Genomic DNA, 14,113 nt, shown 5'->3' on the forward strand with positions numbered 1-14,113 from the left:
TCTGAGTTGCATTAATTGTAAGCCATACAGAGCACATGTAATGCTTCTCCCACCGGATAGCCCCTCAGATAAGAAGACAACTTTCACTGAACCCAGGTCTTCCCTAGATAAGATGATCTATGAGGACACATTTTGTAATCTCTAAAGCACAGTACCTGTGTGAGTGATGATGATGCGCAAGCCTCCCAGACTTGTCATTCTTTTGATTTGACTGCCTTTGTGTGGCCATGCTCCGTGTTGTTAATGTCCCTTTTGAAAAGTGAAACCTAGAATTAGCCTTGTGTGCAGGCTGCGGTCTGAGTGGTTATGAGCCTAGAGGGAGTTGATCTGTATCCCTGACTTGATTACACAGCCCAAGGGCATCGCGTTTTGGAAGTAGCACTGTCGTGGCGGCTGTTGGGTAGTGAACTGAAATCTCTAGTTGACAGGTGTTATTAAATGGGCCTCTTTCCCTCTGTACCAATGCAGTTGACGTTTTTGAGTCCAAACTTTATGTTTATCCCTGTTAAACTGCATTTTGTTTAGTGTCCATTTGCTTTTATCTTGATCCAGTAGTGACTTTATTCAGTAAACGCATTCTGAGTGCTCACTGCGTGTCTGACACCACCACACACAGGAGCTTCAGAGATGAAAGACCAAGTCCTGAACTCAGGAATGTCACTCCCCTTCCTGTGTGTCATCTGTCCCTTCCGTGCTTTCGAGCCTCTGAAGTTTGCTCTAATCATGTCTTCATCTAAGTTGTTGGTAAACACATTGAGTAGAATGAGACTGAAGCAGAGCCTTGTGGTCTGAAGCTGCCAATTCTTACAGCTGACAAGCCTGCTCTCATATCCCTCCCTGTGCTCTGTTCTGCCAGCCAAGAATTTTCACAATTGTCTCTTGGTCAGGTCTTTATTTGTGCATTAAAAAATTATTTTTATTTTTCTAGAGAATTTTTATAAGAGTTTATTTGTGTCAAACTGACACGACCTATGCTGGGAAGCCATATCTCAAGTGCTCCCTACTTGTGCATTTTAATTCTTTTTTTTTTTTTTTTTTTAAATATATTTTATTGATTTTTTACAGAGAGGAAGGGAGAGAGATAGAGAGAGTCAGAAACATTGATGAGAGAGAAACATCGATCAGCTGCCTCCTGCACATCTCCCACTGGGGATGTGCCCGCAACCCAGGTACATGCCCTTGACCGGAATCGAACCTGGGACCTTTCAGTCCGCAGGCCGACGCTCTATCCACTGAGCCAAACCGGTTTCGGCGCATTTTAATTCTTGATACTCTGTCAGGACAGACTCTAAGATTATTCTCAGTGTGATGAAGCAGTTCTGACATTCACATTAGAAGCACTTACCTCATAAATAGATTATATGTGAGATTGAACTTGGGCAGACTGTAACATGGCATTAATGATGAAACCGACACAGTCATCTTTGGGAAGAAGAATGGACGCTTATTTGCTGCCTGGGAAATTGAAATTACTCTGACTGGGGATCCATCGTTCAGTAAGTTTACTGAGCGTGACACCTTGGCTCAGCTCTTGGAAAGACAGCAAGGGCATTCAGTTTATAAAGTCAGCCAAGGGTAAATGCTTGTCAAAATGTATTGTTCAGTATATTGATTAGTAGTTTAGGCGGCTTTATTAATTCAGAGTTATTCTCCCAGTATGTTAACTGCCCTTTCTTGTCCGACGATAGTGAACACTTGGGATGTACTGTATCTTTGACGTAGGGACGAACTCGATTTCCTTGTTTCACTTTCAGTGCAACTATGTGGTCCCTGCCACGCTGGTCATCATCATCTTCATCTGCTTCCAGCAGAAGTCCTACGTGTCCTCCACCAACCTGCCCGTGCTAGCCCTCCTGCTCCTGCTGTATGGGTAAGGCGCCCCTGGGTGGCCGGCAGCAGTGGGTGAGGTATACGGTGTCCAATGTCAGAGGGAAGGCGGGGGACACCCAGTGGACATTTGTCTTTGTGCCTCCCCAGGTGGTCGATCACACCGCTCATGTACCCCGCCTCCTTCGTGTTCAAGATCCCCAGCACCGCCTACGTGGTCCTCACCAGCGTGAACCTCTTCATTGGGATCAATGGCAGCGTGGCCACCTTTGTGCTGGAGCTCTTCACCGACAACGTGAGTTCTGCAGAGAGAGCAGCTGTGCTGGGCTGAGCATCTCCGGGAGCAGGGACAGTGTTTAATCATGATCCCACTCCACGCGTCTGTGGTATCACACCACCCACCACTCTGTCCTGTATCCGGTTCTCTCTTCCTCGGCTTCCTTTTCCTTATATTTCTCTCATCACACCTTTCCTTTTTCTTCGACAAGTTCTTTTATACTCCTTTCTGCCTACATGTTGCTTTTCCAATCTTTTTTCACCTTCCGTCTTTGCTTTCCGGTGCCATCTCTGGCTGGTGCCATTCCTTCCGGAGGCTCTTACCAGCATCTCTCTCGGTGCTGTGTGTTGTTCTCTCTCAATTCTGTGCCTTTAGCCCTGAAGGTTCCCTGGAACTCTAGTCTTGCATTCTCACTTGCCTGGTGCAGAGCTCCATCTCCATAATTTACAGATACCCCAGGCTCAGCATGTCCTGATTAGCTTTCCCCCTAGAACCTACTGCTTCTCTGCCTTTTCCTGTCACACTGGATGGCGTTGCCATCCACCCAGTCCCCCGAGCTGTCGGCATTTGAGTCATCTTATGTGCTTTGCTTTTGTTTATTTCCCACGTTCGACTGGTTACCGTGTCAGTTCTTCCAGTTACAGATCCCGTAAACAAGGGTCCCTGTCCATTCCTCTCGTCCCCTTGGTCCAAACACCTGAACTTGGCACATAGGACCTTCCAGAGGTGCATCCTCTTCCCCAAGAGGCTGCAGTCGCAGCCGAGTTGCTCCTTCAACCCTGTGGTTCTGGCTTAAAATCCCTTCCTCTGTCCCAGGGGCCCCTAGTCCTGCTTGAGCTCCAATGTGGAGCTTTCTTTTCCTGCCCGATGGGAGGTGCCCTCAGTTCATGCTCCGTACAACACATACCCAACTGTGTAGTAATTTCCTGTTTCCTGTCACTCTTCCTCAGAACAAGGACTATTTCTTACTGACCTTGGCCTCCCCTGGGCCCCAGCACGCGCATCCAGCACATAGCAACGTACTCAGTTGTTTGATAGCTGGCTAGTGCTGGCTCGATGTGTTCAAGAAGAATTGTTTAAATGACCACAAAATCCGGGAACTGAACTCTTGACCCAGACGTGAGCAGTTGGCTTTTAAAATGCTAAGCAAATATTTTGGTGGATTTTCTTCTGATTAAACATAATCATGTTTCCCAACTTTGCTCATATTTCTCCATACTCATAGGATCATTCCAAATTTTCTAGAGAGCAAAGGTTTTATTAAGTTGTGTATCATCAGCTATAGCTGCTGCTAGTTACCGGGATCTGAAATCAAAGGCTCAGCTCGACCTCAGGGAACCAGATGTCTTCTCCACGCCCATACCTCTGACCTTGATATGCTTTTAGCTTAAACCACCAATGACATTCAGTCTCCCTCTGTCTTATTTTTTTTTTAGAAGCTGAATAACATCAATGATATCCTGAAGTCTGTGTTCTTGATCTTCCCGCACTTCTGCCTGGGACGAGGGCTCATTGACATGGTGAAAAACCAGGCCATGGCTGATGCCCTGGAAAGGTTCGGTGAGTGCCAGCAGTAGTCAGAGGGCGTTTACTAGAGGTGGCAACGTGCACGGGCCTTGCGACTCTGGCCTTTGTTTCGGAACGAGGCTGGTGACTGGGCACAGGACTCCCCTCGTCTGACAGGGCTGGAAACAACACAGCTGGTTGTGGCATGGGTCTTGTGACAGGACCATTTGTGCCTGAGAAGTGAGAGGGCTATTCCGGAGGTAGGGAGAAGACTGCCTTTAGCTTGAATCCAGTGCCTGATGCCACTGGTTGGGATTGTCAAAGTCCCTGCAGAAGTCAAACCAGAGCCTTGAGAATGTGGTACACAGGCAGTGAATCCCAAGGAAAGATACAAACTTAGGCTCATTAGGACAAGCATGGGGCTGGGCCTGCGGCCATACATTATCTTTCACATAGTCTATACAAAGGGAATTACTGCAGCTCTTTCTACCTTATGGTCTTTAGAAGTATTTGTCCTGTGGCCACATTACTATTCTTTATCCACTGGCTCCTGTCAGTTAGATGTGTCATATTATTTAGTACAGAGACTTTTTTTTTTCCAATTTGGAGGTACAAAGGAGATGTATAAAGAATTTAAAGCAATATTTATATAAAACCAGATGATTTGATTAAGTCACTAAGTTACATTACATGCTACTGAGAGGGGCATCTTTCTAAAGTGCTCTCTAATCTTTCTTTGGGGAACTTATAATCTGTTAAAATACTGACGGTAAAAATTACCCTGGATTGTTGCCTTCTTACAAAGGATTTTGGCATCTCGTTAAAAAAGAGACATTACATGTCTTAGATGATGCTGCAGATCTAATGCACGTTTTGCTCTGAAACTTTGATCGGTACTGAATCGCAGAATGTTTCCCCCAAACTTCCCCTAAATCAGGCTTGGGCGGTGGTCACTCCCTTATGTATTTTCTCCTTGTCATGGGGGACACCCATTGGTGTTCCCAGGACGAGGGGTGAATTTGAGGAAGGGCTGTGGTCTCTGGTGCTTCCATTCTGACTGGATCTCTGCGTTGTGTCTACCAGGGGAGAACCGCTTCGTCTCGCCACTCTCGTGGGACTTGGTGGGACGAAACCTCTTCGCCATGGCCGTGGAGGGGGCGGTGTTCTTCCTCATCACTGTTCTGATCCAGTACAGGTTCTTCATCCGGCCCAGGTGAGCTTTTCCTCAGAACTCTCGGAGCCCCCGTTTGAGGGTCACAGAGAAGCACCGGGAAATACTTGTCAGTGGCGTGTAGATTGAATTGAACTCAGAGCAGATGACCAAACTGTGTTCCTAAAGTGGAAGTCCCCAGCCCCCACCCTGCCAGTCCTGGGAACTGGAGAGTAGATCTTGTAGGACTGCTTTAGAAATGATCTTTCTCTTGAAAAATCGCTGGAAAGGTTGACTTTTCTCAACTCTCGCCCCTAAGACCTGTGAAGGCAAAGCTTCCCCCTCTGAATGACGAGGACGAAGACGTCAGGCGGGAAAGGCAGAGGATTCTCGACGGGGGAGGCCAGAATGACATCTTGGAAATCAAGGAGCTGACCAAGGTGAGGCAGTGAATACAGGCTGTGACAGCTTGTCTGTAACGGTTTCAGCTTTAATGCAGGAAACTAGCTTCTTGGTGACGTGCTTAGTAAAAGGAGCATGTTCTCAAAATGCGCATCTATACCCAGCTTCTGTCAACTTAACTTTATTTAAAACACACCATGGGGACTTCTGCATTAGAGAATACCTTTGTAATGTGCATTCTCATTCTTGAGTATATTTATTTTTCACACTTATTCATGTATTAATTACTAAAACATACTAATGTTGTATACCTAGTCAAAGCTAAGTAGGGAGACTGAATGGTTGATTTGAGTTTCATGGTCTACAAAGCTGTTCTGTCTCCATTGCTCAGGAGGGGGGTCTGTTTCACCCTCTCTAGGTGCTAGAGTCCCCAAAGTCCACTTTTTTTTATTATGTACAATATTTGCAGTGTTGCTATTACAGATTTTTTACCTTGTAGAATTTAATTTTTAAAAATGTGTAATTTCTTTGTATATTAAGTAAATGAAGTAATAATGACCAATATGTTTTGTAAAAGGTTGATTACAAATATTAGATTAAAAATAAAAAGAAATTCACTTGTATTTTGAGCTTTAGAGTCATTCAGAAGCCAGACAGACCAAAGACCAAGGCTCTTGGCACATCTTATATGTGACTTAGTCTCATCGATGACTTTATCTCGTGATGTGCCGTTCCCTCTTCCATAGCTGCCTGGGATCGCCGTGAATCACTGTGGCTCATGACCTTTTGCATTTTGTTTGCAGGTGTATAGAAGGAAGAGGAAGCCTGCTGTCGACAGGATTTGTGTTGGCATTCCTCCTGGCGAGGTACAGGCACTTTCTCTGCATTGTATTTGTCCCTGTTAATTCAGACGGCCTCTACCCAATCAAACGGCAATGTTTGTAAGGGGTCAAAGTGGCTTTTATAGGCTTCTTCTCACTTTGTGTCTCTGTGAAGCAATCAGTCATTGAGGGGATGAGGACCCCATATGTCAAAAGAGAATGATTTTGGATAATCTCAGGCAGTTTAAGAAAATCATGCATGCCCAGCATGTGATTTTGTGATCTGTTCAAGATGATGATGAAATTCAAAGAGATTTTTTGAAATTATATTTTCTTGGTTTCATTCATGTTTGTGTTCTTTTATGCCCTTTAGCCAGATTAGTGAAATTTGACTAGTGGGCTTTCATGACTGTTTTTTACTCAGTAACTTTGGCCTCAACCTAAGGACTCAGATAATATTACAGAATACGCCCACACATACTAGTAAAATGATTCCGTTATAAAATACCTGTTTAAGGACCATATGATTTCTTAAGACAAAGAAAATATTAGACTCTTCATTGAAATTTGAGAATGGTGGGGTCATGCTATATGAAAGCTAAGCTGAGGGGGCCATATTTTATAATGGTCACTTGGATTCAGAGTGTCCGTAATTCGTTAAGCAGTTTACCTAATCTTTTCCAGTGCTTCGGGCTCCTGGGAGTTAATGGGGCTGGAAAGACGTCAACTTTCAAGATGTTAACTGGAGACAGCACTGTTACCAGAGGGGACGCTTTCCTTAACAAAAATAGGTGAGGCAAGAACCGGTCTGCGTTTTGCTACAAAGACTGTTATTACTTAGTTAAATACGTTCTGTGTGTGTTTTTATGGTCACAACAGCACTGTATAGATAGAGTTTATAAAAATGGTGGAATACAGTCAAATGTAAAGAAGAAACTCAGAGTCATGCCTAATCCCACTCCCTAGATATAACCCCTCTGTCTCTCCTTTCCGTCTCATTGTTCTTTAACAGCTTTATTCAGGTGCAGTTTACATATCATACCGCTTACTTGTTTTAAGAGCACAACTCATGATTCTTAGTAAATTTACAGAGTTTTGCAACTATCACCACAATCCAGGCTTAGAACATTCCCATCACCCCAAATCTATTTTATATACATACTAGAGGCCTGGTGCACGAATTCGTGCATGGGTGGGGTCCCTTGGACTGGCTGGCAATCGGGGCTGGGGCCAGGGCCAGGGACCCCCGGAGGTTGGCCTGCCGCAGGAGATTGGCTGTGGGAGTGCACTGACCTCCAGGGGGCAGCTCTTGTGTTGAACGTCTGCCCCCTAGTGGTCAGCTTGTCATAAGGACCAGTCGTTTGGTCTACTGGTTGTAACAGTCACTTAGGCTTTTATATATACAGACATAAATGGATTATAAACTTGAATCTTACTGTATCTAGAGTTTTAAAGTTAGTTTTCATTGTTAATGAGTATATTATAACTACTTCCCAAAGGGTTACATATTCTAAGGTTAGAATTTTATTTAATGGATTTCTTATTGTTGGACATTTATTAGTTTCTGCTTATATGTCCTTGTACTCATTTATGGTTGTTTCCTCAGGGAAAATCCCTACCTACAAGGCAAAAGGGTATGCACTTGCCCTCGCTAACAGTTGTCTTAGTTTTTGGGGGCTGCCGTCAGGCTGTCACCTGAGAATGTGCCGGTCACTAGGCAGTCTGATCAGTGGAGTACAGCTCCATGTCAGAAGCCCAAAGACTGTGTCACCTGGAGGACTCGAGATACGTGGGGCTCCTCTAGGCTTTGTATATGGTACAGGGCAGTGGCTTTTGACCTTTTCTGATCATGACCCATACTAGCAAATACATCTTACACCTAAACCCAGTAAATACAAAGGCATAAACAAGCACATAATAAAGGTTCATAAAATAATACCTACTGTTACTACTTACAGTACACTCTGATAATTCTTACTCTTCTCTCTACCATGTCATTAAAAAATACTGGTTGTGACCCAATAAGTTCATTTCTCAAGCGACTAATGGGCGATGATTCACAAGTTGAAAATAATGGACGGGGGCTACTGGCCAATAAAATTGAGAAGAAAAAAGAACTTAATGAACTTATGCACCCCCTCCTCTGTCTCTAAGCGGTTTTTCAGTAGCAGTGTGAAGGAGGTTTAAAGAGAACAGGATTCTAGAATAGCAGCCGTAAGGCTGCACACCTGCTCCCCTCGGCGTGTTCCTAGCACCGGGCTCCTGGGGCGTATAACAGTGAAGGGGATGAGTGGCCCACACTAAGGGCGATCACAGGGACTGGTTGGAAGAGCTGGCTCGGGCAGTGTAGCTGTGAGCGCCAGGGAGTGTCCATGGGCGCCTCAGTCATCGTTCTGAAAAAGGGTGGCTCTGGGAGTCCTGATTATGTGCAGAGAGGAATGAATGCTGCCGAAAGGGTACGCTCAAGGGCTGCCTGGGGGCTCAAGTGCAGCTGTCAGATTGGATGTGGACACAGTTTCTCCCACGTCACGGATTCTTAACCCAAGATTGGCTTGATAGTGCCTCACCACCAACCCTCCAATGTATGTCACAGTGTGTCTGCAGGTGTATTTTTTCCTGTCACCTGACCAACCAGGAGGGTGCCTTGGTTGGATATTGAACAGGACCAAGGGGTTGGGGCATGCTGTCGCCGAGTTATGTATGGGCAGCAGAGTGCGGAGGGAGGTCACACCCAGAGTTGCTGGGACTCCTCTGGATCTGAATGGAGGAGACTTTGGAGGAACAAGGCACTTGGAACAAAGGACTGGACCACAGAGTCAAGTCTGGGATGGAAGTGCGTGTGACTAGGTTATTGGTCATACAGTTGGCACCGTGGTTGGAATGGATTCAGGAATTCTAAAATGGGACCGAGCCTACAGATTGTTGGGGGAGCCGGGTGCAAGGACTGGATGGGATGGAGGCAGGAACCCTGACTGCCAGGAGGAGCCGGCATCCTGGGGGCAGAAAGGCTGTTCCTACAGCAGGTGTGCTCACTGGTATTTCTGTCACACACAAGCGTACTTTATAGGAACATTAGGCAGGATCGTCTGACCAGCGTATCTCCAAAAGCCCCAAACCTGACCAGTTTTGTTCTCCTTTGCAGTATCTTATCAAACATCCACGAAGTACATCAAAACATGGGCTACTGCCCGCAGTTCGATGCCATCACGGAGCTGATGACTGGGAGAGAGCACGTGGAGTTCTTTGCCCTCTTGAGAGGAGTCCCAGAGAAGGAAGTTGGCAAGGTACTGTGGGCAGCAGCAAGCTGGCCTGCCTCGGCTGGCACCCTGACAATATACCGTGTGGGTTTGACTCACACATGACCCTCGGCTTCATGCTGTCTTTCTTCCTGGACGCAGTGCTGGCTCTTTGCCCCTGCTTTCAGGGTGGGAATCTGTGGTGGCGGGGCTGGGTGGGGTGAGGGTGGGGATGGGGGGTGGGGAGCTGTGGGCAGGCCCATGCTGGAGGGCACGGAGGAAGTGCCCTTCTCCCTGTTTTAGGCTCTGTGGCACTTGCCAGATCATGATGATAGAATCTGGTCTTACTCGGTGAAGTGGAAGCAAACATGGTAAAGTTACCAAACCAGACAGATGTCAAGGAGCTTTTTATTGCTCAGGTCGGTGAGTGGGCGATTCGGAAGCTGGGCCTGGTGAAGTATGGAGAAAAGTACGCTGGCAACTACAGTGGCGGCAACAAGCGCAAGCTCTCCACAGCCATGGCTCTGATCGGCGGGCCTCCTGTGGTGTTTCTGGTGAGTGTGACTCAGTGGAAAACTGTTCTGGCCTGAACGGAAACATCCCTTTTCTAAACCCCTGTATGTCCAGGGATGTTGCCTGACCGGCTTGCCAGTGACAAGCTCCCCTCCTCTGACCAGGAACAGCAGAGCGGCCTCAGGGATGTGTCACTGTGTTCCTCTCCTTGACACACCCCAGGGTGGCTCTGCCAGGCCCTCTGATGCTCCCCAAGAGAGATGCTCCAGGGCCTGTTTCTGGGGCACAGAGAGCCCTGACAAGTGTGGCTGGGGCTGCCTGTGTGATCTGACTTTTCGCGGGAACACTCTCTCTCTTTTTTTTTTTTTTTTTTTTACCAACTATGTGTTCATCCCCTGAGAATGGAGAGTGTGGGCAAAGCTTCAAGTCCCCCAGCTAGCACCTGGGCCTTCATTCCCTACATGGAGACACATGGGAAACAGGAGACTAGATGGGATAGTGGCCCTGGACCCTTTATCTTCTACGGAGAAGAGCATTGAAGTTATTGTAGGAAGAGGCCTGAGTTGAGGCTTTAATGTTATCCAGGCATTTGGACCTGAAATTTGTTTCTCGACGACTAGCAAGTCCAATAATTCGGGCTAAGCTGGAGTGAGCTAGAAGAAAAAGAGGGGAGAAGGAATTTCATTTACCAAAACCTTACACTGACTTCAGTAGAGATTTCAGACAAAAAGAATTTTTAGTATGTATTTGTCAGTCATGAAAAGATGATGGAAACTAAATGGCTCTTTCCTCCCATTTCTGTTTATTTGGAGAAATTTAATTTCATAACAATTTAAGTGCAGCCCTGGCCGGTCTGGCTCAGTTGGTTGTGCATTGTCCTGTGCACCAAAAGGTTGCACAGCATGATGCCTGGTCAGGGCATGTGCCCAGGTTGCAGTGGGATCCCCTGTGAGACACGTGCAGCAGGCAGCAGATTGAGGTTTCCACTCCCATATCCATGTCTCTCTCTCTCCCTCTCTTCCTTCTTCTCTCTCTAAAAAAATAATCTTAAATTTAGGTGGAGCTTCCTGCTTCAGGGAGACATTTATAAAAACGACCTGGTTCTTGTATGTACGGTCTGGTTCTTTGGCCCACCAATAAGTAACTGGAATGGTTGAGTTAAAATTTAGGCTATTTCAGAGATGCTTCTGCATCTACTACCAAATCTGTCCTTGATGTTTATTTTTCAACAAATAATGGGATTTATTTTATTCTAATTACAGGACGAACCGACCACAGGCATGGACCCCAAGGCCCGGCGATTCCTGTGGAACTGTGCCCTGAGCATCATCAAGGAGGGGAGATCGGTAGTGCTCACCTCTCATAGGTCCGTAGCGAAGGCCTGGCCTGGCTTCTCCATTGTGTGATTTTCGAAATTCCAATTGATATAAATGTTGACTGTGTAAAAATTAGAAAATACAGAAAGGCAAAGACAAAAACAGTTATCGTCGGAATTGCAACACTTGTAGATAACTGTTACTATCATTGGGCAATAATATATCTTTGCTGTTTCCTTACGCAAACCTATGTACAAAGTGTGCGTGCCTGTGTGGGTGATTTATAAACAAAAATGCAAGCTCAGTGTAATACTGCTCTTTTTCATTCAACAATATATCGTGAACATTATTCCAAGTCATTTCTTATAGCTGGAGAGTAGTCCAAGTTAACTGTTCTGTTTATTGTAGACATTTGGGTTGTTTCTAGTGTTTCCACAATTGAACACAGCACTGCAGTGAACAGGGTTATTCCTACATCTTCATGTATTTGTAACAAGATGCAGTTGTGCCTTAGGAGGCTGGGAACATTTCTTGAAATGCCAGATGTCGTGGTGATGGTCGCATGGGTAGAGGCACATCACTCTAAGCTGAAACCTGGTTCTGTTTTCCCACAGCATGGAAGAATGTGAAGCTCTTTGCACGAGGATGGCAATCATGGTCAATGGCAAGTTCAGGTGTCTCGGTAGCGTCCAACATCTGAAAAATAGGTAACAAAGATCAGTTCTTTGGGGTAGCGCCTGCTGAGAAAGCTCGTATTTCTTTTTTGTGTGTGTTAGTGTTTTAAATGGTGGCTCTCAACTAAAGGGAAAGAAATTGAGCAAAATGGTGTAGTGGGAAGAATGAGGGCTTTGAAGTCCAACAGAGCTGCATCCTGTCTTCACCTTTACTGGTTGTGTGCTTAGGGCAAGTTACTTAAGCTCTCTGAGAGTCGGTTTCCTAAGGGATATTCCCCTTCCAGCTTTGTTATCATAGATGGAAGGGAGAAATGTCTACATGCCGGTCTGGTAAGAGCAGAGAGTTGGAGTCAAAAACAGATGAGTCCACGCCCCGGCCCTACCACTGTATGGGGGGGGAGGGGGGGAAGAAGTTGGAGTGACTACCTCCCAGGCGTCAGTGTCTCATCTGTCAGGCTTCGAGGTCCAGGTGAGGATGAAGTGAAGCCATGTGTCTAAGGCGCTCAGCATGGCACCCCACCTAGAGCAGGTCCTTAGTAAGTGGCAACTAGTTCCTGCTCTCTGGTTCTTACTCTGGGTCTGTCAGGGACCTCTTGTTTTAATTATTCTTTTGATAAGTTTCCTGAGGATCCTCCATTTGGACTTTGCTTTTCTGCTCTCAGGTTTGGAGATGGGTATACGATAGTTGTCCGCATAGCGGGGTCCAACCCGGACCTGAAGCCTGTCCAGGAGTTCTTCGGACTGGCCTTCCCGGGCAGCGTCCTGAAGGAGAAGCACCGGAACATGCTGCAGTACCAGCTCCCGTCCTCGCTGTCGTCCCTGGCCAGGATCTTCAGCATCCTCTCCCAGAGCAAGAAGCGCCTCCACATAGAAGACTACTCTGTCTCGCAGACAACACTTGACCAAGTAAGCGTGGAAGAGCAACAATAGATTTATTTTCTAGGGAGAGGAGTCCTGCTCCCTTCCTCACCCTGTTCTGGGCCCTAGAGCAGTGCAGACTAGATGAGTTTGAATTCCCCAGCTTCTACTGCTAGCTGTGTTTCCTACCAAACCTCTCTGAATCTGAAAAGGGCGATGGTGCTGTCTACTGTATAGGGTTGTTAGGAGAATAGCTTGTAATCATCATCTTAGTAACTACCATTTATTGAGTACCTGCCATGGGCCAGACATTTTGCCCGGGTGCCTTATCCCAGTTAAATAACAGCAAACAGATCTTGGCACTTAGTAGGTATTCAGTAAATGTTCATGTTTGTCCCTCTTCCCTTCCATCACGCCTGTATAAGCCAAAGCAAATAGATGATTGAGCAGTTGGTGAGTTGGGGGTCAATGTAGAGGGTTTTTAATTTTTGAAGGGTTAATGCTTTTTCAAGCTGTGTTCTAGTTAACGTGTTTATGCAGTCTCGTGTTCTCCTACCTGCCCTACTGACCCAGAGGGGAAAACGCGACTGAAATAAAGAGAGAGCAAGTCGAGGGGTATTGATAAGGGTCCATCTTTCTCCTGACAGGTATTTGTAAACTTTGCCAAGGACCAAAGTGACGACGATCCCTTAAAGGACCTGTCGTTACACAAAAACCAGACAGTAGTGAACGTTGCAGTTCTCACATCTTTCCTGAAGGATGAGAAAGTGAAAGAAAGTTATGTGTGAAGACTCCTGTTCCTGCAGGGTGGCTGAAAGAGAGGAGGGACTGCCCTTCCTTCGCACCGGGTGAGGAGCCCAGAGGAGCGAGCCGGACGCTTCCGTGGGAAGAAGTAAACTGGATACTGTACTGATCCTCTTCAATGCAATGCAGTTCAATGCAATCCAAACAGAATTCCATGCCAGGGGCAGTGCCTTTGTAGCCGATGTCTCCTATGGCTCTCGAGGGAAAAAGACTTGAATTTAGTGTATTACCTTATGTCTATGTGAACCTCTAGTATGGAACCCAGAGGACATATGGGTTTGAAATCATACTGGGTTTTTTGTTTTGTTTTGTTTTGTTTTGTATTTTTGTTTTTGGTTCCTTTGTATTCTCACTGGGGTTGCAACAACAATCCGTCAAGTCATCATGGCCAGTGATTATTTGCCCACATCAGAAGGCATGCATGCACACCCTCGCTCATTACCCTGTGCCATGCCAGGAGACTGGTGTCCCGGTGCCACCTCCACGGAGGGCAGTGCCAAGTGGTGCTCAGAAAGCCTGAAGCACCACGGCGTGTCATGCACACTTTTGTGGAAGTTGTGCTACTCCGAGTCTTATCGACATCACCAAGTATCAGGTGACAAAAGTGGTGCCACGTGTGGGGGAAAGTCCTGCTCTGCTTCCCTCGTTGATGAGCTGCTGTGGTTGATGGTGACATGCAAATTGCGGGTGGCTCCAGACAAGTGAGACGTGGCTTCATTGTTACATTGT

General features: G+C 46.3%; 1 protein-coding gene across 1 annotated transcript in view; it reads left to right on the plus strand.

Moving 5' to 3' along the window:
* The window catches only part of ABCA1 (ATP binding cassette subfamily A member 1), a 111,613-nt gene extending 97,847 nt beyond the window's left edge, over window positions 1-13,766 (plus strand). The window contains exons 38-50 of the mRNA XM_006088067.3: window positions 1,755-1,870; window positions 1,978-2,122; window positions 3,541-3,664; window positions 4,694-4,823; window positions 5,080-5,200; window positions 5,966-6,028; window positions 6,668-6,774; window positions 9,126-9,267; window positions 9,639-9,773; window positions 10,995-11,098; window positions 11,663-11,755; window positions 12,385-12,628; window positions 13,228-13,766. Of these exons, the coding sequence (XP_006088129.1) occupies window positions 1,755-1,870; window positions 1,978-2,122; window positions 3,541-3,664; window positions 4,694-4,823; window positions 5,080-5,200; window positions 5,966-6,028; window positions 6,668-6,774; window positions 9,126-9,267; window positions 9,639-9,773; window positions 10,995-11,098; window positions 11,663-11,755; window positions 12,385-12,628; window positions 13,228-13,368 (1,665 nt within the window). The 3' untranslated portion in view covers window positions 13,369-13,766. The remainder of the gene's footprint in view (window positions 1-1,754; window positions 1,871-1,977; window positions 2,123-3,540; window positions 3,665-4,693; window positions 4,824-5,079; window positions 5,201-5,965; window positions 6,029-6,667; window positions 6,775-9,125; window positions 9,268-9,638; window positions 9,774-10,994; window positions 11,099-11,662; window positions 11,756-12,384; window positions 12,629-13,227) is intronic.
* Window positions 13,767-14,113: the final 347 nt, after the last annotated feature.

This window comes from Myotis lucifugus, unplaced genomic scaffold (genome assembly GCF_000147115.1).
Source record: "Myotis lucifugus unplaced genomic scaffold, Myoluc2.0 scaffold_43, whole genome shotgun sequence".
NCBI classification, from domain to species: domain Eukaryota; kingdom Metazoa; phylum Chordata; class Mammalia; order Chiroptera; family Vespertilionidae; genus Myotis; species Myotis lucifugus.